Below are 24,917 nucleotides of genomic sequence, written 5' to 3'. Positions count from 1 at the left end.
TGTACCCCTGAAACTAATACAGCGTTGTTAATCAACTACACTCCAGTATAAAATAGGAAGTTTAAAAAAGAGAGAGCATATTTAGCTCAACCCACAAAGTCCCCCATAGGCCTGTCCTGACATAGCAGACCTACAAAGATGCCATGGATCTGCAGCGAACACAGTGGGAGTGCCTCAGGATTGTTGATTGCAGCCCACGGAATAGCGTCCATCACCAACTTGCCTCTGTGTTGACTCATCTGATGATGTAAATTAAAATCCAGTCCCCTGGTGGCTGAGTGACTTAGGCTATGGGGCTTCTGTGTTGGTTCAGGTGGTAAAGAATCTGCCTGCAATGCAGGAGACCGGGTTCAATCCCTGGGTTGGAATCCTACTCCAGTATTCTTGCCTGGAGAATCCCATGGACAGAGGAGCCTGGCGGGCTCTAGTCCATGGGGTCGCAGTGAGTCAGACCCGACTGAAGCAACTCAGCAGGCATGTCCTTCTAAACTTCCTTTCTTCCTTTTATTTCTTCCTCCCTCTCTCCTTATCATTCTTCATTCATTCTTGATTTCTTACCAGATTTCATGAAACATCGACTATGCATCAGCACGGGGATTGGAAAACTCAAGACCTTGCCTCAAGGAATCTACCCACGATGCAGAAAGTTTCAGAGATAATCACAGTATGTAATAGTCAGTAGTTTTCCGCTCTATTCTGACATCTGCAGCATCCCACATGTTATGACTTTTGTCCTGCCTCATCACCGATTTCAACAGCGCATTCTTAATATTCGCCGCAGGTATGCATCTCTGCTCATTCTCCTCACCGTAGGCTGTTTGCTTCCATATTTCTTCAGGTGAAATACATTGAATTGAATAAACAGAGCCTGCTGCTCACCTTTTTATATGAAAACAGCAAATCGTTCGTGCCCGATACAGCCTCTGCCACTTTCATGTGTAAATCATTGCTATTCCGTGCATTCAGGGTAATGAGTTGTGTAAATACATCAGAGCTGTGCCAACATAGGCAGGGAACAGAGATAAAGGCACATTTCATGTCTGCCATTTCTGGGAAGTATTTAAAACTTTTTTATTTTATTTATGTTTGACTGTGCTGGGTCTTCAGTGCTGTGCACGGGCGTTCTCTAGTTGTGATGAGCCGGAGTTACTCTCCGGTTTTGCTGCGTGGGCTCAGTGCTTATGGCACTCATGCTTGGTTGCTCCATGGAAGATTCCACATCTTCCTGGACCAGTGATTGAACCCGTGTGCCCTGCATTGTGTCATATATGATTGTGGCAGTGAAAGTCTCTCAGTCGTGTCCGACTCTTTGTGACCTCATGGACTATACAGTTTGTGGCATCCTCCAGGCCAGAATACTGGAGTGGGTAGCCTTTCCCTTCTCCAGGGGATCTTCCCCACCCAGGGATCAAACCCAGGTGTCCCTCATTGCAGGAGGATTCTTTACCAACTGAGCCACGAGGGAAGCCCAAGAAGACTGGAGTGGGTAGCCTCTCCCTTCTCAGGGAATCGAACCTGGGCCTCCTGCATTGCAGGCAGATTCCTTACCAACTGAGCTATCAGGGAAGCCCAACGGTTGTGGGAGTTGGACCATAAAGAAGGCTGAGCGCCAGAGAATTGTGTTCCAAAAGGCAGGTTCAAACCGGTGCTCATCAGAGAAGGGAGCTGATGCAGAAAGCAGGGAGGAGCTGCAGGGAAACAGTAGTGTAGCCTTGGGGCAGGGTCCGGGTTCCTGCTCAGGGATTAGACACAAAACTACATCCCTGAGCATGTCTGCAGGAACTTGGCACTTCCCTCCCCCCAGGGTGGAGGCTGGTAACTTCAGGCTGAGCACAAGCACGGGGACCCCAGACGGGTTGGAAGCAAAAGACTGACGATTGAGATTTCATGGAACACTACCCCATTACCTCCTATGTGCGCCTAAGATGCTTCAGTCATGTCCAACTCTTAGCGACCCCATGGACTATAACGTGCCATACGCCTTTGTCTGTGGGATTTCCCAGGCAAGAAAACCGGAGTGGGTTGCCATGCCCTCCTCCTCCAGGGGATCTTCCTCACCCAGGAATCGAACCTGCATCTCCTACGTCTCCTGCATTGGCAGGCGGGTTCTTTACCACTAGCACCACCTGGGAAGGCCTCCCATAACCTCACTATCAAGCAATCAGTGAAAGGTCACGTACCCTTCAGCCTTCCTTCGAAAGTTGCCTATAAAACCCCTTCCCTGAAAACCATCAGGGAGTTCAGGCTTATTTGAGTACAAGCTCCCTGTTCTCTTTGCTCAGCCTCTGTAATGAATGTTACTCCATTACTCTGACATTTCAGGCTGTTTGGCCTCAGGGTGTGCGTCTGGCACACACACTTGGATTCAACAACCGTTTTGGCGAGGCAGCCAGCAGTCCGTGCCCGTGGCAGGTTGACCCCCATCCTGGATTTCCAGCAGCTACTGGAGCTCATTTTGCTCCCAGGAAATTGGAGGGGCTCTCCCTGATGGTGCTGGCCACGCTCCACATGAGGACTGAAGACAGTGAATCATGGTCCACCTTCGGTTTTGTTCTGGGGTGAGTAATTCCAGGGAGGGCAAGCTGACAACACTTCTACTCTTTTGATTCTTTCTCTTTGGGGAGTGAGTCAATCTGGGCTCAATGTTTTTTACAGAGCTAGGCCAATCTGTTTGGAAGCCTCCATCTGGGAAAGGGGCAGAGTGGTGGGAAATTTTGGGACTACACTTCATCTGATCGGTTGTTCGTGGGATCGTGTTTATCTTGTCTATGTTTGCCTGTGTATTGGTACTAGCTGGCTGAAACACCTTTGGTACATAATGAAGATAATGATGATACCTGGGTAACCTTCCCTATTGGGTTGGTCTTGCATATGGCAGAGCTTTCATTGGGCTTTTCCCTTTTGGACTAAGGTTTGGCCGTTTGGCTTCATCTCTGATGGGTCACTGGTTGGATTCTGTCCCTTAGACCCAAGTTTGGTCACTTGGCTCTATTTCTGATAGGATATTGGCTGAGAACCTCCTTTTCTGGGGCTAAGGAACTGTGACCCCAAGGGATCATTTTGCTTTGCATTGTTTTGCTTTTTACCTGATACATGGCAACAGGTGGTATAAATAATCAGCAGTGGGCATTCAGAGCTCTGTTCCATCTTGTAGTCCCCCCAGGGTGACTATTGCAAAACAGGGTGATCTTCAGCTAGGCTTTCATGAATGACATAAAATGATACTTTGTTATCACACTGCTGAGCCTTAGGTTTCTTGGGATCTGGAGAACAATGGACTCTAAGGGTTCTGAATTACAACACCCTCTTTCAACTACCACTGTTTTCTAAAAGGAAAGGGGGATGGGAAGGACTTGCTTATGTATAGGCTCTGATGGTATTGTAGCAAAGTGAATCTTTTGTAATTGGAGTGGTATTTATCTCAGGAGCAGGTGTGAGTGTCCTGCTGAAGTGAAAAGTGAAAGTGTTTGTTGCTCAGTTGCATCCGACTCTGACTCTGTGGACTGTAGCCCACCAGACTCCTCTGTTCATGGGATTCTCCAGGCAAGAATACTGGAGTGAGTTGACTTGCCCTCCTCCAGGGGACCTTTCCAACCTGGTACATGAGTCTAAATCCTATTCTCTCCTCCTGGTTTTGACTCTCCTTAGGGGTCTTGGTAACCTGAACACTTATTTGCTTTGCTCCAGAAGTGAGGCATGTGGACATGAATCATATGTATTATTGTCTATTACTGCTATCAATTATAACTGAACTGAAGCAAGTCTTCCCCTGAAAATAGCCTCGATGAAACTGCTCGGAGGTTTTATAACTGATTTTCGCATGTGTGGTTAAAGGAAGATGGTTTTCTAGAAGGAGCTTGCAATTCTCTTCCTGTTCTTTTGAGATGTAAATTATCTCTCAGGGTTCTCAGGGACTTTTATCAAATCCTCTGTGATTTCTGAGACTGAAGAAAAGAGGCCTTTTTTAAACTTGAACAGGAAAACTATGAGATGTCTGTGTGGATGGATGGATAGATGGACTGATGGATGGATGGGTGGATATGTTCATTATGGATATGTCTTTACCTCTGGCTGGTATTATCAAAATTAATTTGTACACAAAGTTGATTTAATCAGTTTAAAAGAAATTGCTTGACTTAATTTTCAGAAATATAACAGAAAGCGGCCTGAAAACAGAGGCTTAGTAACATGTATATCTCCTGTATACATAGGAGATACCCGAACAAACTCACTGAAAGTCTCCAAAACTGTCCAAGGCATCACCTTCAACACTATCTTTAGCTTAAAGATAGTGTTTGGGGGAAGGGGTGTCAGTTCAGGAAATTTACCAGGAAAAGCAGGGTATGGTTTTTATGCAGATTTCAATTCTGCCTTCTCTATTAATAAGAATTTCTAGAGGTTTGGAGTCATTGTTCTCTTCTTGGTATAGAGAAGGAAACACTCTTACAAATGGAGGTTTCCATTTGCAATGTTTTTACAACAGAGCAACTTCTACTCTGGTGCTGGGAAAGACTGAGGGCAGGAGGAGAAGGGGCGACAGAGGATGAGATGGTTGGATGGCATCACCAACTCCATGGACATGAGTGTGAGTAAGCTGTGGGAGTTGGTGATGGACAGGGAAGCCTGGCGTGCTGCAGTCCACGCGGTTGCAAAGAGTCCGACACGACCAAGTGACTAAACAACTTATATTCAGTTTTCAAAGCTCCTCCTGTGTCTGCTGATTTTTTCCTAATTTTTTTTTTTAATCTGGCTGCTCAAGGTCTTAATTGCAACACCTGGGGTCTTCAATCTTCATGTGGCATGTGGTTTTTTTGTTTTTTTTTTTTTTTGCAGCATGCAGACTCTTTAGTTGACGCACATAGGATCTGGGCTTCCCTGGTGGCTCAGATGGTAAAGAATCTGCCTGCAATGTGGGAGACCTGGGTTCAGTCCTTGGGTCAGGAAGATTCCCTGGAGGAGGAAATGGCAACCCACTCCAGTATTCTTGCCTGGAGAATCCCATGGACAGAGGAGCCTGGTGGGCTAGTCTATGGGGTCACAAAAGAGTTGAACATGACTGAGCAAGTTTCACTGTTACTCTGATAGGATTTATTCTCTGACCAAGGATGTGACCTGGGCCCCCTGCCTTGGGAGCTTGAAATCTTAGCCACTGGACTACCAGGGAAGTTCCCCTGCAGTTTTCTAAAAGTAACCAGCTAAAGACAGTCCTTATGCCAACAAGACATATTTTGGGGTGGCATGTTCTGTTCCCCCTCACCACAATTTGATTATCTGTTTGCGCACTGATGAACTTATGGGTGGTCTCCAGCTTTTTCTGATGATAAGTAGACTCGATGGAAATCGGGTCTCTGTGTACAGATGTCTTCTTTTCTCTTGGTTGAATTTCTGAAATGGGATGGCTGGCTCGATGGTGAGTGTTATGTTAAATGGTGGAAGAAATGGCCAAATTGCTTTGCAAAGTAGCTGTGACAGTTTGCAGCCCTACCAGCCTTGGGAGATAATTCCAGAGGGTCCCTGTCCTCACCAACACTTGACATTGTCAGCATATTTTTCTCTTCCTGTTCTATGCTAATAGATGTGCATTTTAAGCTAATGGGGTGTTAACTTCTAAATCTCCACTGTTGAGTTTCTTTTGATTATTTGCCTTGTGTATATCTTCCTGGCGGAGTGTATGTTCAGATGGGTTGTTTGACTTGGAGTTTTGCTTCCTTGGGCTTCCCTGGTAGCTCAGCCGGTAAAGAATCTGCCTGCAGTGGGGGAGACCTGGGTTGGATCCCTGGGTTGGGAAGATCCCCTGGAGAAGGGAAAGGCTGCCCACTCTAGTACTCTTTCCTGGAGAATTGCATGGACTGTATAGACCATGAGATCACAAAGAATCGCACAGAATGGAGTGACTTTCAGTTTATGTTCCCTTATTATTGTATCGTGAGAGTTGTTTCTACATTCTGTGGATGAGTCCTTCATTGACTACATGTTTTCAAATATTAATAGTTACTCCAGGCCCTTGACTTTTCTTTGCCTTTCTATTTAGTTTCTTTTAAAAAGTTGCTCTTTTTTGATACATTTCCATTTTTTTTTCTTTTACGATTCATCATTTTGTGTGTGTTCTAAAAAAAATTATTTGCTTAGCTCGTGCTTAGTCACTCAGTTGAGTCCAACTCTTTGTGACCCCATGACCTGGTAGGGTCCTCTGTCCATGGAATTCTCCAGGCAAGAAGCCTAGAGTGGGTAGCCTTTCCCTTCTTCAGAGGACCTTCTCAACCCAGGGATCGAACCCGGTCTCCTGCGTTGCAGGTGGATTCTTTACTTTCTGAGCCACCAGGGAAGCCCCTTGCTTAGCACAAGTCTTAGCAATTTTCTCCTGAATTTTTTTCCGAGAAGTTTTCTTTTAAGGTTTCCATTTTAATCTGATACATATCAACTTAATGTTTAGTACAGTCTGAGAAACCCATTAAGTTTAGAGAGGTATTTTTTTTTTTTTTTTTTGCGTCTGGATGTACAATTATTCCAGTTCTAATTGTTGAAAAACTGTCATCTCTATTGAATTAGCCTTGATGCTTGTATCAAAAATAATTTATTACCTTGACGCTTGTATCAAAAATAATTTATCTATGTGAACCCATCTCCTAATGATCAAATCTGTTTCGAAAACCTGTGCCTGTGCTTTTGCCAAAATTCGACTCCCTTGAATACCAAGTTTTTAAAGTAAATCGTGGAATTAAGTTATAGGAGTTTTCCAGCTTCTGTGTTCGAGTTTCTCTACATTGTTTTGATTTATCTGGGTTCATTCCTTCCACATGGAAATTTTAGGAGCAGCTGTCAGTCTCTCTAAATCTTTTGCTGTGAATTGTCGGGGATTATGTTAAATCCAGAGATCAATTTGAGAACTAACCTCTGGCCAATATTCCTCTCTGATTTCTCTCATCAGTATTTTGTCTTCGGCCTAAACACCTTGCGCGTATTTTGTCAGCTCTATGCCTGAATCATTTATGGCTCTGTGCTATTGTGAATGCTTCCCTTTAAATTTTAATTTCCAATCATTCGTTGTGAATATATTTAAATGTACTGGGGTTTGGGGCAGGCTTCTCCCCAAATCTGCCATGTAGGTGGTGTCATAAGTGATATCCTATGATGTTCGTCTTTCTCTGTCTGACTTACTCAGTGTGAAGGTCCATCCGTGTGGTTGCAAATGGCATTATTTCAGTCTTTTTTATGCTTGTGTGTGTAGCGTTCCATTGTACATGTATTACCACATCTTCTTTATCCATTTATCTGTCGATGGACACTTAGGTCGTTTCCATGTCTTGACTGCTTTGTAAATTCATTTGCATTATTTTTGAGGTTCCACATATAAGCAATACACTGATATTTGTCTTTGTCTGACTTACTTCACTTAGTACGGTCGTCTCCAGGTCCATCAGTGTTACTGCAAATGTTACAGGAAGGGGGACTCCCTCCAGGGCCTGAGAGCGGGCTCTTGTCTGACACTCGGAGATGACTTGTCCAAGGAGACACTTGAGCCGACAAAGCAAGAGATGTTATTGGGAAGGGGGCACCCAGGTGGAGAGCAGGAGGGTGAGGGAACCCAGGAAAAAGGCTCTGCCTTTGTGGCTCACGGTCTTGTGGGTTATGGTGATGGGATTAGTTTCTGGGTTGTCTTTGGCCAATCACTCTGACTCAGGGACCTTCCTGGTGGCCCATGCATCATTCAGGCAAGATGGATTCTAGCAAGGAGGATTCTGAGACGTAGGTATGACTTCAGTTCAGTTCAGTCGCTCAGTCATGTCCAACTCTTCTGGACCCTATGTACTGCAGCACGCCAGGCCTCCCTGTCCATCACCAACTCCCGGAGTTTACCCAAACTCACGTCCATCAAGTCGGTGATGCCACCCAAGCATCTCATCCTCTGTCATCACCTTCTCCTCCTGCCTTCAATCTTTCCCAGCATCAGGGTCTTTTCCAGTGAGTTGACTCTGCATCAGGCGGCCAAAGGATTGGAGTTTCAGCTTCAGCATCAGTCCTTCCAGTGAACACCCAGGACTGATCTCCTTTGGGATGGACTGGTTGGATCTCCTTGCAGTCCAAGGGACTCTCAAGAGTCTTCTCCAGCACCACAGCTCAAAAGACTGGCGTCTCCTCTCTCCTTGCGGCCTTTCCCAAATTCTTCTAGCCGGTGGTGGCTTGTTCAGCGTTCCTTGCCAGGACCTCCTGTTATCAGATAGCTCGTGCAACTGGTTGCTATGGTGCCTGGCCAGGCCTGAGGGTTTCCATCAGTGTTTCCCCTAACGTCCTGATTATTTTCAATTAAAGTGACTTAAGAAACGGCTGATGCAAGAAGGGTACACTGACCCTCGTTGTCTCCCTGAAAGCAGGAAATAAATCTCCCCCGTGAAAGGTGTCTGCCTTGCGCCAGGACAAAGAGATGTTGTTATCACCAGGGAATTCATGGCCATGCAGGCTATATAAACAAACCATGTTACTTCTTTACGAATTTATTACCCCATGCCCAGTTTTCTTTCTCTTATCGGTTCCTTACAGATTTATTGTTTCTTTGTCCACACGATAGAGGAGCTGCTGCTTGGGCTGGTTACTTAAGTCTTATATTTTTATGAGCTCCTGGATGTACAAAATCAAATTTGCTTTTCTCCTGTTAATCTGTCTTATGTCAGAATAATTAGGGCAGCCAAAAAGCCTGGAAGGAAAAAGAAGTCTTCCCCCTTTGCAAAGGCAGCTGGGTTTTTAATGTATTAAGCTTTTAGCCAGTGTAATTGATAAACTCATTAGTTTTAGAAGATTTTGTTTGAGGTCAGTTGGCATTATCTATGGGCTTCCCTGGCGGCTCAGACAGTAAACAATCCACCTGCAGTGCAAGAGTCGTGGGTTCGATCCCTGGGTCAGGAAGATCCCCTGGAGGAGGGCATGGCAACCCTCTCCAGTGTTCTTGCCTGGAGAATCCCATGGACAGAGGAGCCTGGTGGGCTACAGTCCAGGGGGTCGCAGAGACTGAGTGACTAAGCACAGGACAGCATAATGTCATATGCAGAGCAAGGCATTTAAGATTCTTCCTTTTCAGTCTGTCAACCTTGTATTCAGATTTTTTTCTTGATCATTGCACTGAATAGAACTTGCAGTATAGACATACCTCCTTGTATTATGTCTTACTTTATCATCCTTTGCACATACTGTATTTTTTTTTTTCTTTGTGTAAGATGAAGACTTGTGGCAACCCTGCCTCATCAGATGATGGTTAACATTTGCTAGCAATAAAGTATTTTTTAATGAAGGTATTTAAGGTTTTTTTTTTTTAACATTTTGTTATTGTTTAATCGCTAAATTGTGTCCAACTCTTTGTGAACCCATGGACTGCACCACGCTAGGCTTCCCTATCCTTCACCATCTCCTGAATCTTGCTCAAACTCATGTCCACTGAGTTGGTGATGCCGTCCAACCATCTCATCCTCTGTAGCCCCCTTCTCCTTTTGCCTTCAGTCTTTCCCAGCATTACTTGATAGGCTGAAGTATATTGTAAACATTACTTTTACATTCACTTTAAAACAAATGTTTCACGTGACTCACCTTACTACAGTATTCAGTTTATTGCAGTGGTCTGGAACCAAATTTCTAATATCTCTGATAAGATAATACACAGATAGATAGGCATAGAGATATATGGATATCTACAGATTATATACATATTATAATATATGTACATATATCTGTGGTTTTCTTAGCTACTCTCTCTTGGTTGAATAAAGGCTTCTTGTATTCCCATTGGATAATTTTTATCAGTATTGCATGTTGTATTTTTTGAAATGCCTTCTCTGATTCTCTATAAATGATCATAATTTTTAGCTTTTTTCCCCTCCTCTTTGCTACTAAGGTAAACTGTTTCAAATTGATGTACAGTTTATTTGCAATGTTTCGGGTACACAGCAGAGTGGTTCAGTTTTATGTATTCTTTTTCTAATTTGCTTCCATTATAAGTTATTAAAAGATATTGAATATAGCTGCCTGTGCTTTACAGTAGGTCCTGGTTGTTCATCTATTTGTATGTAATAGTATTTGTTGATGTCAAATAGGTGTTTTTTTTTTTTTTTTTTTAATTACTGTTTTCACAGTTGAACTCCCAGCAATCTTGATTCCAGCTTGTGCTTTAGGATTGCCAGGAGAAATATCAATAACCTCCGATATGCAGATGACACCACCCTTAGCGCAGAAAGCAAAGAAGAACTAAAGAGGCTCTTGATGAAAGTGAAAGAGGAGAGTGAAAAAGTTGGCTTAAAGCTTAACATTCAGAAAACTAAGATCGTGCCATCCAGTCCCATCACGTCATGGCAAATAGATGGGGAAACAGTGGAAACAGTGACAGACTTTATTTTCTTGGGCTCCGAAATTACTGCAGATGGTGACTGCAGCCATGAAATTAAAAGATCCTTGCTCCTTGAAAGAAAAGTTATGACCAACCTAGACAGCATATTAAAAAACAGAGGCATTAGTTTGCCAACAAAGGTCTGTCTAGTCAGAGCTATGGTTTTTCCAGTAGTCATGTATGGATGAGGGACTTGGACCATAAAGAAAGCTGAGCGCCAAAGAATTGATGCTCTTGAACTGTGGTGTTGGAGAAGACTCTTGAGAGTCCCTTGAACTGCAAGGAGATCCAACCAGTCCGTCCTAATGAAAATCAGTCCTGAATATTCATTGGAAGGACTGATGCTGAAGCTGAAACTCGAATATTTTGGCCAAAAAGTATTCGAAGAACTGACTCAGTTGAAAAGACCCTGATGCTGGGAAAGACTGAAGGCAGGAGGAAAAGGGGACAACAGAGGATGAGATGGTGAACGGCATCACCAACTCAATGGACTTGAGTTTGAGCCAGCTCTGGAAAGTGATGAAGGAGAGGGAAGTCTGGCGTGCTGCAGTCCATGGAGTCACAAAGAGTCGGACACGACTGAGCAACTGAACTCAACTGTTGTTTTTAGCCACTAAGTCCTTTCCAACTGCTTGCGAACCCACAGACTGTAGCCCACTGGACCCAGTGGGATTCCCCAGGCAGAATTACTGGAGTAGGGTGCCATTTCCTCCAGGGGATCTTCCTGACCCAGAGATCAAACCCAGGTCTCCTTCATCGGCTGGCAGGTTCTTTACCACTGAACCACTTGGGAAGTCCAATCTCACACGCCTGACATAAATCTCATTTAATCATAGTGTATTCACATTTATATCTATGGCTGGATTTATACTTAGTAATACTTTCTAGCAATTTTTCTACCTTTGGACATAAGGAATTGGTGTGTAAATTTCTTTTCTTAGAATATCTCTGTCTCCTTTTGTGACCACGCTCGTCTAGACCTCCTAGAAGAACCCGAAACACATTCCTCCTTTTCTATGCTTTTCATAGTCAATGTAGCATTGCAATGTTTTGTTGTTAAATATTTGATGGAAAGAACCAGGAAAACAAACAGCCTGTAGTTTTCTTTATTAGATTGATTTTAACTATCGATTCAGCTTCTGTAGTAAATATAGGATATTTACTCCTTGGAAGAAAAGTTATGACCAACCTATTCTTTATTAGATTGATTTTAACTATCGATTCAGTTTCTGTAGTAAATATAGGATGTTTACTCCTTGGAAGAAAAGTTATGACCAACCTAGACAGCATATTAAAAAGCAGAGGCATTACTTTGCCAACAAAGGTCCGTCTAGTCAAGGCTATGGTTTTTCCAGTGGTCATGTATGGATGTGAGGGTTGGACTATAAAGAAAGCTGAGCGCAGAAGAATTGATGGTTTTGAACTGTGGTGTTGGAGAAGACTCTTGAGAGTCCCTTGGACTGCAAGGAGATCCAACCAGTCCATCCTAAAGGAAATGGGTCCTGAATATTCATTGGAAGGACTGATGCTGAAGCTGAAGCTCCAGTACTTTGGCCACCTGATGCGAAGAGCTGACTCATTTGAAAAGACCCTGATGCTGGGAAAGATTGAAGGCAGGAGGAGAAGGGGACGACAGAGGATGAGATGGTGGGATGGCATCACTGACTCAATGGACATGAGTTTGAGTAAATTCTTGGAGTTGGTGATGGACGGGGAGGCCTGGCGTGCTGCAGTCCATGGGGTCGCAGAGAGTCGCAAAGAGTCGGGCACGACTGAGTGACTGAACTGAACTGAACCGATTCATGTTATGTTTTCCTTCTTCAATAAGCATTGGTAGTTCATATATCGAATGGTTTCATCAGAGTTTTCGAATACATTAGTATAAAATTGATGATAACATTCCTTAAAACTATGATGGGCTACCTTCAGTGATGTTAATTTTTGTTAGTGGTAATTTCTATTGTATCTCTCTCTGTATTTGTCTGAAAAGAGATTTACATTAGTGATTCATGTCAGCAAAACAGCTTTTCTTTCTTGTTATTTTTCAGTTGATAAGCCGTGTCTGACTCTTTGCAACCCCATGGACTGCAGCATGCCAGGCTTCCTTGTTCTTCACCACCTTCTGGAGGTTGCTCAAACTCATGTCCATTGAGTCGGTGATGCCATCCAACCATTTCATCCTCTGTCATCCCCTCTCCTCCCGCCTTCAATCTTTCCCAGCATCAGGGTCTTTTCTAAAGAGTCAGTTCTTTGCATCACGTGGACAGAGGTTTGGAGCTTCAGCCTCAGCATCAGTCTTTCCAGTGAATATTCAGGACTGATTTCCTTTAGGATTGACTTGGTTGATCTTCTTGCAGTCCAAGGGACTCTCAAGAGTCTTCTCCAACACCACAGTTCAAAAGCATCAATTCTTCGGCGCTCAGCTTTCTTCACCGTCCAACTCTCACATCCATAATGACTACTGGCAAAACCATAGCTTTGACTATGCACACCTTTGTCAGCAAAGTGATGTCTCTGCTGTTTAATATGCAGTCCAGGTTTGTCATAGCTTTTCTTCCAAGGAACAAGCGGCTTTTGTGTCTGCAGTCACCGTCCTCATTGATTTTGGAGCCCCAAATTTTCTATTGTTTCCCCATCTATTTGCCATGAAGTGATGGGACTGGGTGCCATTATCTTTGTTTTTCTGAATATTGAGTTTTTAAGCCTGATGATTTTTTTCTATTTTCCCCTTCAAGTGCATTGACTTCTGACTTTTATTTCTCTCTTCCGCCTGTTTTGGTGAAAGTTTCAATTATCCGTGCATAATCTTTATTGTTTTCTGATGTAAGCATTTAATGCTTTGAATTTCCCTGCAAGCACTGCCTTGGATGCATCCCACCAACTTTTACGTACTTTGTTTCCATCCTCATTCAATTAAAAACATCTTCTATCTTCCGCTGTGACTACCTCCTCAGCTCATGCTTGACTCATAGGTGACTCTGAAATGCGCTACTTCAGGTCGAAGTAATTACGAGTTTTTCCAGACATATTTTTTTTTAAAGTCTGTAATTGCATTTTGTTTGCAGCTTTATTCTAATTAAATTCTGTTGTAATCACTGAAGGGGAGCAGACTCTGCCATTCTAAATGTGCCACTATGGCGTGCGGGCTGAAGGCGATTAAGAGATGGCAGATTCAGGGGAAAAACTTTTCTCTATGCCCTCACTGCCTAGAAGAATTTAGATTTTAGACAGGGAGCCCACCCCCGAAAAAAGAGTTATTACCAGGGAGAACGTTTTTAAAATTTTTAGTTTTTATTTATTTACGTTTGCCTGTCCTGGGTCCTTGTTGCTGGACTTGGGATTTCTCCATTCTGTAGTGGCATTGTGCAGGGTCGTCATTGCAGTGGATCTCTTGTTGTGACTCACGGGCTCCAGGGCACTCGGGCTTCAGCAGTTGTGTACACGGGCTCTGTTGCCCCATGGCATGTGGGATCTTTCCAGACAAGGGATCCAACCGGTGTCCCTTGCATTGCAAGGCAGATTCTTAACCACTGAACCACCAGGGAAGTCCCACACTAGAGACAGCGTTTTGTGTGAAAGTTCCACCCCCATGGCAGGTCAAACTTACAATTTAACAAACGTCTGTTTTTCTCATCCTGTGAGTTATTGCCCACCCCACCCGCCCACTTTGAAACCCCAAGTCCCTTTCCCATTTCTTAACTCAGGAGAACGTTTTTGCTTCAACTGACTTACTTTTACCTTGTGGGGTGGGGGGTCTTATGTCATTGTGGAGCTCTCTGATGTACATGGGGCTTCCCAGGTGGCTCAGTGGTTAAGAGCCCACCCTCCTTGCAGGAGACGCAAGTTCGATCCCTGGGTCGGGAAAATCCCCTGGAGGAGAGAAGGGCAACCCACTCCAGTATTCTTGCCTGGAGAATCCCATGGACAGAGGAGCCTGGTGGGCTACAGTCCATGGGGTCACAAAGAGTCGGACACCACTGAACCAACTTAACATGCATTATTGTATACATAATTACATTTGTTTCTCCTATTAACCCCTCTTATGCCAATTTAATTCTTAGATTAGCCAAGAAACCTAGAAAGCAAAAAAAAATTTCCCTTCCTTACATCAGAAAACATACTTGTATGATTTTCTACTGTTTAAATCTACAGATGGCTTATGGTTCAGAATATCAATTATATTTGAATATCTTTCTTAGTGGTACTCCAAAACAGTGTGTCGGAGAAGGAAATGGCAACCCACTCCAGTATTCTTGCCTGGAGAATCCCGTGGACAGAGGAGCCTGGCGGGCTGCAGTCCATGGGGTCACAAAGAGTGAGACATAACTGAGCAAGCGTGCAAAAACAGTGTATATTCTCCTGTTCACTCTTGTGCCTGAGCATGTTGATAATGTCACATGGGTACACAACATTTAGGTCTGCCATATTAATACTGAGATTTTCTCTGCTTTTCCTGACTAGTTCTAAGAGAGCAGTATTAAAAACTCCAATTATAAATTTGGATTTGTTTACTTCTTTGCAATCTGTCAGATTTTGTGGTATGCATTGGAGGCCTAGTTGTTTGATGCATAAACATGTAAGGATTTTAGTATTTTTGGCAAGTTGATCCTTTTATCATCCCATAATACCCTTCTTTATCCCTGGCATTACTTCTTGCTCTGAAGTACACGTTTTCTGCTTGCTGTACAGCCAGTCCAGCTTTGTTTTGGCATTTGCATGACTAAATATTTTCAAACTATGAAACATTATGTGTCTTTATATTTAACGTAAGAGTCCTTGTAGACAGTGTATGTCAATTTTTAATCCAATCTGATCATTTCTGCTTTTCAATTGGAGCAATTAGATATTTACCTCTATCAAGGTTTTATTAAAATGCTTGAAGTTGATTCATCATTCTGTTCATTCTAATTTATCTTTTTTAATCTATTTGAATTGTGGAACTTGCTTCTCAGAAATAGTCACGTCCCTTTACAGTCTGCATCTCCTATTGATTATAAGGGCCAGGCTTATGAAATTTTTCATTATTCTTGATCTCTCCCTTACTCTCTCCCTCTCTCACCCAACTTCTGACTCTTGTCTTTCTCTCCATTGCCGGCTATGAAGAATCAAGGTGCTGTGAGTTCGCAAGTTCCACATCTGTAAGAAAATCAGTTCTTGCAACAAACTAAGCAAGTGTATTACAGAAGTGTATCTGCAAAAGCTTCAAAACAGAAGCAGCTATGACCAGCCCCAGGTTGCAATCTTGCTTATGACGCAGGTATGGTGTCCTCAGATTCCTGTACCAAAGAGATCGAAAGATAATCGTTTAAAGCTGACACAAGTATAATGCTTTGATTCGTATCATAAAAACCTAATACTTATGTCCTGCTGTTGTTGTTCAGTCACTAAGTTGAGTCTGACTCTCTGCGACCCAGCAGACTGCAGCACACCAGGCTTCCCTGTTCTTTGCTGTCTCCCAGAGTTCGCTCAAATTCACACCCATTGAATTGGTGATGTTGTCTAACCCTCTCATCCTCTGTCGCCCCTTCTCCTCCTGCCCTCAATCTTTCCCAGCATCACAGTCTTTTCCAATGAGTTGGCTACCATCAGTACTTTCAGTGAATCTTCAGGGTTGATTTCCTAGAGGACTGACTAATTTGATCTCCTTGCCGTTCAAGGGACTCTCAAGAGTCTTCTACAGCACACAATTTGAAAGCATCAACTCTTCAGCGCTCAGCCTTCTTTATGGTCCATCTCTCATATCCTTACATGACTACTGGAAAAACCATAACTTTGACTAGATGGACCTTTGTTGGCAAAGTAATGCCTCTGCTTTTTAAATTTGCTGTCTAGGCTTGTCATATTGGTAAAGGTTCATGTGTTCCATCGTAGTTTTGTGTTCTGCTCTCTGGTGGATACAGGAAAAATATTTTTCCCAGTGTAGTTAGCTTTTCCTGGTTATTCGCCTCAAGGGGACATTTGGTGTTCATCAAGTGTGGAAGCAGAACTTTTTTATTCTTTGAGTGTTGACTAGTCTCTTCCTGTTCCTCTGGGGATTCATTACAAGGTAGGCTTCCTTATAATTAAATTTGATCATCATTTACTAAGCTGGAAATCCATAAATAGCAAAAGATTTATTTTTTCCATTAAAAAAACCTTTATTGAATATGTTACATTGTTGCTTCTGTCTTATGTTTTGGTTTTTTGGCGTGTCAGATCTTAGCTCCCTAAGCAGGAATTGAACCCAGGTCTCCTGTATTGTGAGCTTGGAGTCTTAGCCACTGGACCACTAGTTAAAGTCCCTGAGAGAAAGACTTAAGAGATGCCTCACTTCCCAGGTGGCTCAGAAGGGAAAGAATCTGCCTGCAGTGCCAGAGATCTGGGTTCAGTCTGTGGGTTGGGAAGATCCCATCCTGGGGAAGGACATGGCCACCCACTCCAGTATTGTTGCCTGGGAAATCCCATGGACAGAGGAGCCTGGCTGGCTACAGTTAATGGGGTTGCAAAAGAGTCGGACACAACTTAGTGACTAAACATTTCCAGCTTCAACCAGGGCGTCATTCCACATACACTTTTGCTTCCTAACATCCAATATGGCGGCTCATGCATGGTGTACGATTGTGGGGCTGAATGTTGCAGGTGAATCTCCTGGAAAGTTTATCCAGGCACAGAGAACTTTTCCTATTGAGGCAGATGCAGTCATTGATTTCCTTATTTTGGCATAGAAAGCCTTGATGTGGTGCTTCTACACACCAGTGCTTGCCAGGGTGGTGAAATGTTTTACATGCTCATGAGTCTTGAATGAACTACGCAAAGTCATACAGTTAAAGAACAAGGTAGATATGAAAATTCTGTGTCACTCCTTCAGCCTCTGATTCTGTGCAGATGAGGGATGAAACAAAGAGAGCTATATATGGTATACTTTGTTTATCAACTTGTGTCTTCACCCAGAATTTAGGTATATTATGTCTTCTAGGCCACCGTACTAGCCATGAAGTCATATCTGCCGTTGCTGTTGTTCAGTCACTAAGTCATGCCCAGCCTTTGCAAACCCTGTGGACTGCAGCACTCCAGGCTTCCCCGTCCTTCACTGTCTCCCAGAGTTTTACTCAAACTCGTGTCCATGAAGTTGGTGATGCCCTCCAACCACCTCATCCTATGCCTCCCTCTTCTTCTTAAAGATTCCTCACTTACAGATACAAAAGATAAAGACAGTAAGTTTATAATTTGGCCAAAATGATAAAGTTCCTAAGGGACAGAGCCATTATTCAATCAGGGAGCTTGTGCTCCTAACGTCTGTTATTTATTTATTTATTTATTTTTTTGAGCATTAAATCCAGCTGAATATAATTTATTAATTGAACAAGTCATGCGTGAGAGAATAGAGAGGTGAATGAATCTTTATTTATGTTATTTCCACATGTGAGAAACTTATCTTAGTACTTGGTTCATCTTTGGTTGACTGGGATAGGGTTCTGTTTTCCCAACCTACTCAAAACCTGATATACTTTCTCATCCTAAACTATTCCATGAATTACAGTTTTCTCTGGATATATTCCCAGGAGTGGGATTTTTGGATCACAAAACTATAATTCAAAAAGATACGGGGTATCCCCAGGTGTCCAGTGGCTAAGACTCAATGTTCTCAACGCAGGGGTCCCAGGTTTGATCCCTGGTCAGGAAACTAGATCCCACATGCTGCAAATAAGACCCTGCGCAGCCAAATTAAAAAAAAAAAAAGATACAGGTACCTCTACATATTAGTCCTGTTCACAACAGCCAAGACATGGAAACAATCTCAATGTGTCTATCAACAGTGAAGTGAAAATGCAAGTCACTCAGCCGTGTCTGACTGTTTGCGACCCCATGGGCTATACAGTCCACGGGATTCTCCAGGATGGAATACTGGAGTGGGTAGCCTTTCTCTTCTCCAGGGGATCTTCCCGATCCAGGGATCAAACCCAGGTCTCCCTCATTGCAGATGGATTCTTTACCAGCTGAGCCACAGGGAAACCCAAGAATCCTGGAGTGGGTAGCAGAGGAATTGATAAAAAAGACATGGGGCATATATATGATGGAATATTACTCAGCCATTAAAAAGGACGAAGAAATGCTATTTGAAGCAATATGGATGCAACTCACTGGAAAAGACTCTGACGCTGGGAAGGATTGGGGGCAGAAGGAGAAGGGGACGACAGAGGATGAGATGGCTGGATGGCATCATTGACTCGATGGACATGGGTTTTAGTAGACTCTGGGAGTTGGTGATGGACAGGGAGGCCTGGCATGCTGCAGTCCATGGGGTCACAAAGAGGCGGACACGACTGAGCGACTGAACTGAACTGAATTGGACGCAACTAGAGATTGTCGTCCTGAGTGAACTAAGTCAGAAACAGAAAGACAAATGCCATATGATGTCACTTGTATATGTAATCTGAAACATTGATACAAATGATTAAAGGTACAAAACAGAGACCAGCTCATAGTCAGGGAACAGACTTGCACCCTTCAAGGGGGATTGGAATGGGGGCAAGACGGACCGAGAGGGATCAGCGGATGCAAACTGTTATATGTAGGATAGATAAACAAGGAACTGTATTCAATATCCTGTGATAAACCATAATGGAAAAGAATATTTTAAAAAGAATGTCTGTATGTGTATAACCAAGTCACTTTGCTGTATAGCAGACATTGTCACAACATTATAAACCCATTACAGTTCAATTAAAAAAAAATTAATACAAGAAAAAAACTCTCCCATGAAATTCTCTTCCTTACTCTCTGTTCTAGGTGTGCCTTGACATTTGGTTTTCTGTTACCACAGAGAGTTTCTCCAGGTGACACTTGAACTTTAATTCATAGTTTGCTTTTAAAATCTCTCTATTGAAAGCCCGGCTAGCTCAGTCGGTAGAGCATGAGACTCTTAAAATCTCTCTATTGAAAGATATGTGCCAATCACCAAGCCCATAATATTAACAATCCTCGCTATTTATGCTAATAGTATTCAGATCACTGTCTGTATATGCCTCTGCACATAAGTATTGCTCTGAATCTCCTCATATCTTGTTTCCCAAGGTAACTCACATAAACGAAGATTTACAGTTCTTTTAGGATAATGGAATGTGTAGGATAACCTTTCCAGGAGAGCTATGTGGAAGATTTTAAGCATTTAAGTTCTTAAAAGACTTCAAGAATGTGGCAATTCATGCCACAAAAGTCTTTTTCATCAGATCATCTAAACATCATGCAGTATGTTTCTGTATCATACAGAATGAAGCAGGGCAAAGGCGAATAGAGTTCTGTCAAGAGAACACACTGGTCATAGCAAACACCCTCTTCCAACAACACAAGAGAAGACTCTACACTTGGACATCACCAGATGGTCAACACCGAAATCAGATTGATTATATTCTTTGCAGCCAAAGATGGAGAAGCTCTATACAGTCAGCAAAAACAAGACCGGGAGCAGACTGTGGCTCAGATCATGAACTGCTTATTGGCAAATTCAGACTGAAATTGAAGAAAGTAGGGAAAACCACTAGACCATTCAGGTATGACCTGAATCAAATCCCTTATGACTATACTGTGGAGGTGAGAAATAGATTTAAGGGACTAGACCTGATAGACAGAGTGCCTGATGAACTAGGGATGGAGGTTCATGACATTGTACAGGAGACAGGGAGCAAGACCATCCCCAAGAAAAAGAAATGCATAAAAGCAAAATGGCTGTCTGAGGAGGCCTTACAAATTGCTGTGAAAAGAAGGGAAGCGAAAAGCAAAGGAGAAAAGAAAAGATACACCCATCTGAATGCAGAGTTCCAAAGAATAGCAAGGAGAGAAAAGAAAGACTTCCTCAGCGAACAATGCAAAGAAATAGGGGAAAGCAATAGAATGGGAAAGACTAGAGATCTCTTCAAGAAAATTAGAGATACCAAGGAAATATTTCATGCAAAGATGGGCTCAATAAAGGACAGAAATGGTATGGACATAACAGAAGCAGAAGATATTAAGAAGAGGTGGCAAGAATACACAGAAGAACTGTACAAAAAAGATCTTCACGACCCAGATAATCACGATGGTGTGATCACTCACCTAGAGCCAGACATCCTGAAAGGTGAAGTCAAGTGGGCCTTAGGAAGCATCACTACGAACAAAGCTAGTGGAGGTGATGGGATTCCACTTGAGCTATTTCAAATCTTGAAAGATGATGCTGTGAAACTGCTGCGCTCAATATGTCAGCAAATCTGGAAAACTCAGCAGTGGCCACAGGACTGGAAAAGGTCAGTCTTCGTTCCAATCCCAAAGAAAGGCAATGCCAAAGAATGCTCAAACTGCCACACAATTGCACTCATTGCACATGGTAGTAAAGTAATGCTCAAAATTCTCCAAGCCAGGCTTCAGCAATACGTGAACCATGAACTTCCAGATGTTCAAGCTGGTTTTAGAAAAGGCAGAGGAACGAGAGATCAAATTGCCAACATCCGCTGGATCATCGAAAAAGCAAGAGAGTTCCAGAGAAACATCTATTTCTGCTTTATTGACTATGTCAAAGCCTTTGACTGTGTGGATCACAATAAACTGGAAATTTCTAAAAGAGATAAGAATACCAGACCACCTGACCTGCCTCTTGAGAAACCTGTATGCAGGTCAGGAAGCAGCAGTTAGAACTGGACATGGAACAACAGACTGGTTCCAAATAGGAAAAGGAGTACGTCAAGGCTGTATATTGTCACCCTGCTTATTTAACTTATATGCAGAGTACATCATGAGAAACGCTGGGCTGGAGGAAGCGCAAGCTGTAATCAAGATTGGTGGGAGAAATATCAATAACCTCAGATATGCAGATGACACCACCCTTATGGCAGAAAGTGAAGAAGAACTAAAGAGCCTCTTGATGAAAGTGAAAGAGGAGAGTGAAAAAGTTGGCTTAAAGCTCAACGTTCAGACAACTAAGATCGTGGCATCTGGTCCCATCACTTCATGGGAAATAGATGGGGAAACAGTGGAAACAGTGTCAGACTTTATTTTTCTGGGCTCCAAAATCACTGCAGATGGTGATTGCAGCCATCAATTAAAAGACGCTTACTCCTTGGAAGGAAAGTTATGACCAACCTAGACAGCTTATTAAAAAGCAGAGACATCACTTTGTCAACAAAAGTCCACCTAGTCAAGGCTATGGTTTTTCCAGGGGTCATGTATGGATGTGAGAGTTGGACTATAAAGAAAGCTGAGAAGTGAAGCATGGATGCTTTTGAACTGTGGTGTTGGAGAAGACTCTCCAGAGTCCCTTGGACTGCAAGGAGATCCAACCAGTCCATCCTAAAGGAGATCAGTCCTTGGTGTTCATTGGAAGGACTGATGTTGAACCTGAAACTCCAATCCTTTGCCCACCTCATGCGAAGAGTTGACTCATTGGAAAAGACCCTGATGTTGGGAAAGATTGAGGGCAGGAGGAGAAGGGGATGACAGAGGATGAGATGGTTGGATGGCATCAGCGACTCAATGGACATGGGTTTGGGTGGACTCTGGCATTTGGTGATGGGCATGGAGGCCTGGTGTGCTGCGGTTCATGGGGTCGCAATGAGTCGGACACGACTGAGGGACTGAACTGAACTCAACTGATGTTTCTATATGAAACTCCTGTTTTTCCAATAGTTATGATATCATTAAAATATTGGATGGCATAACCGACTTGATGGACATGGGTTTGGGTGGACTCCGGGAGTTGGTGATGGACAGAGTGGCCTGGCGTGCTGCAATTCTGGGGTCGCAGAGAGTCAGACACGACTGAGCGGCTGAACTGAACTGAATCTTCTTTTACCAAAAATTAAACAGTTACTAACCCGCGTAGTAGGGAAGGATAAATTAAGAGATTGGGACTGACGTATACACAATACTATATGTAAAATAGGTAACTAACAAGAACCTTCTGTATAGAACAGAGAACTCTGCTCAGTACTCTGTCATGACCTATTTGAGAAAAGAATCTAAAAAATCGTGGATACATGTATATGTGTAACTGATTCACTTTATTGTACAGGAGAAACTAACAGAACATTGTCTATCAACTATACTGCAATTAGAAATTTAAATATTTAATCTAAACACAGAAACAAATTCATAATTTTTGGTTATCTAATGACTAGTTTTGCATTGTGAATAGAGTATATATGTTTGATATGTTTATGTTACTATATGTGCTCAGTCACTATGTTGTGTCCGACTCTTTGTGACCCCATGAACTATAGCCCACCAGGCTCCCCTGTCCCTGGGATTCTCCAGGTAAAGATACTGGAGTGGGTAGCCTTTCCCTTCTCCAGGGGATCTTCCTGATTCAGAGATTGAACCCATGTCTCCTTTTTCTCCTATATTGGCAAGGTGATTCTTTACCACTATGCTACCTGGAAAGGCCTTTATATTACTATAGCATATATACAATTCTAATATTTGATACTTGGTTTTGCATCGCAAAGAGTCAGACATGACTGAACGACTGAACTGAACTTTGCAATAAAGTTTGTGGTCATCTAGAAGAGATAAGGGTCCTTGTGGCTCAGATGGTAAAGAATCTGCCTGCGATGCAGGAGAGTCTAGAAGAGAGTCCCTTGGACAGCAGGGAGATGAAGCTGGTCTATCCTAAAGAAAATGAGCCCAGATTATTCACTGGAAGGACTGATGCAGAAGCTGAAGCTCCGGTACTTTGGCCCGCTGATGCAAAGAGCCATCTCATTGCAAAAGACCCTGCTGCTGGGAATGACTGAAGGCTGGAGAAGAAGGGGACGACAGAGGATGAGATGGTTGGATGTCCTTACCAATGCAATGGACATGAGTTTGAGCAAACTCCAGGAGATAGTGAAGGACAGGGAAGCCTGGCATGCTGCACCCCATGAGGTCGCCAAGGTCCTGACACAACTGGGTGACTGAACAACAATAAGACTTAAAATCAGAACCAATGTCCTTATAGGAGGAAAGCCTCCAACAATATCATAGTTTTCCCCAGAGCCAGAAAAATACCACAACATGTCTTTTAAAAAAAAAAAAATGATAATGTGCACCATTAAACATGTTCAAGTCTTTATTGAATTTATTACAATATTCCTTCTGTTTTATGTTTTGATTTTTTGGCCACGAGGCACCTGGTATCTTAGTTGCCTGACCAGGGATCCAACACACACACCCTACGTTGGAAGGCGAATTCCTAACCACTGGACCACCAGGGACATCCCACCATGACATGTTTTAACGTAAGAAATTACATGTCATGAATGTTTACACACTATTAGGAGGAGTAGGAAGGTTTCTGTTTCAGAAGTTTTAAGTTTCACATTTTTCTGATGGTTTCACTAATCAAGTAAAATGGTACTAACTTAACATATGGGCAGTGACATTCAGTCAACACTGATTATGGGGATTTAATCATAATAATTAGTGTGGGATTCAATAACTATAATTCATAAGGATGCCAGCATTTCTACCAGCTGTGACTTTTCATCTAAAGTTTTACTATAGAACCAGATTCTACAAACACTTTCATATGCACACCACTTGTACTATGATTGATTTGACATCCTATGAATGACAGACCGTGGCAGGCCCTCCCTGGGTGGAATATTTTTGTAAATTAGAAAAAAAAAACGTTCCAAAGAAAGAAACATTTGTTAAGTGCTTTGAAAGATTGAAAGTGAAAGTCACTCAGTCGTGTCCCACTCTTTGACACCCCAAAGACGATACAGTCCATGGGATTCTCCAGGCCAGAACACTGGAGTGGGTAGCCTTTCCCTTCTCCAGGGGATCTTCCCGACCCAGGGATTGAAGCCAGGTCTTCCCCACTGCGGGCAGAGTCTTTACCAGCTGAGCCACCAGGGAAGTCTTTGTGCTTTACTCTGTTATAATAACTCTTTGTAATATGCTACATAATTTATGGAGTTTGGAGTATAGAATAGACACTCACGTCATTCATGCCCATTGAAATTCAAGTTATTTAATGATTATAGACTGTATATTTGCCGCCTGAAATAAAACATGCTCAAGCCTTTATGTATTTTATACAAGTCTTCTCCAACTTACTATCCAGTGACCTTAAACGTTTTTAAATACATAATTACATTTGTGAATTCAGGATATAAAGAAATCACCTTTAAAAAAAAAAAAGAAATCACCTTTTGTCACTATTGAAAATAAATGTATTTTTCTCATCCTAATATGCAGCAGTCCCCTACGCATACCAAGACAGCCAAATCCTAGTTGTATGTGTATGCCATTCATGATTTGGTAACTTATATACCCTTTAAAAATTGTTAAGTATCCATAAAAAGAAGCACCACCTTATATTGGGCTTCCCAGGTGGCACTAACGGTTAAGAATACGCCTGCCAATGCAAGAGACGTAAGAGACATGGGTTCGATCCCTGGGTTGGGAAGATCCCCTGGAGGAGGAAATGGCAACCCACTCTAGTATCCTTGCCTAGAGAATCCCATGGACAGAGGAGCCTGGTGGGCTACAGTCCACGGGGTCACAAAGAGTCAGACATGACTTAGTGACTAAACAACAATGCAAGTAAAGTAACATA

The 24,917-nt window shown here is 42.8% G+C and overlaps 1 protein-coding gene across 1 annotated transcript in view; it reads left to right on the top strand.

The window, feature by feature from the left end:
* Positions 1–24,917, top strand: part of LOC145537822 (uncharacterized) — a 236,423-nt gene that overhangs the window by 121,312 nt on the left and 90,194 nt on the right. Inside the window, exon 8 of the mRNA XM_081568714.1 lies at positions 562–664. Coding sequence (XP_081424840.1) covers positions 562–664 — 103 coding nt within the window. The remainder of the gene's footprint in view (positions 1–561; positions 665–24,917) is intronic.

The sequence above is a fragment of the Giraffa tippelskirchi genome, chromosome Y, assembly GCF_054371585.1.
Source record: "Giraffa tippelskirchi isolate mGirTip1 chromosome Y, T2T-mGirTip1v1.2.pri, whole genome shotgun sequence".
NCBI classification, from domain to species: domain Eukaryota; kingdom Metazoa; phylum Chordata; class Mammalia; order Artiodactyla; family Giraffidae; genus Giraffa; species Giraffa tippelskirchi.
Note: the sequence above shows the minus strand (reverse complement) of the source record. Positions and strands in the feature narration are given on the sequence as shown.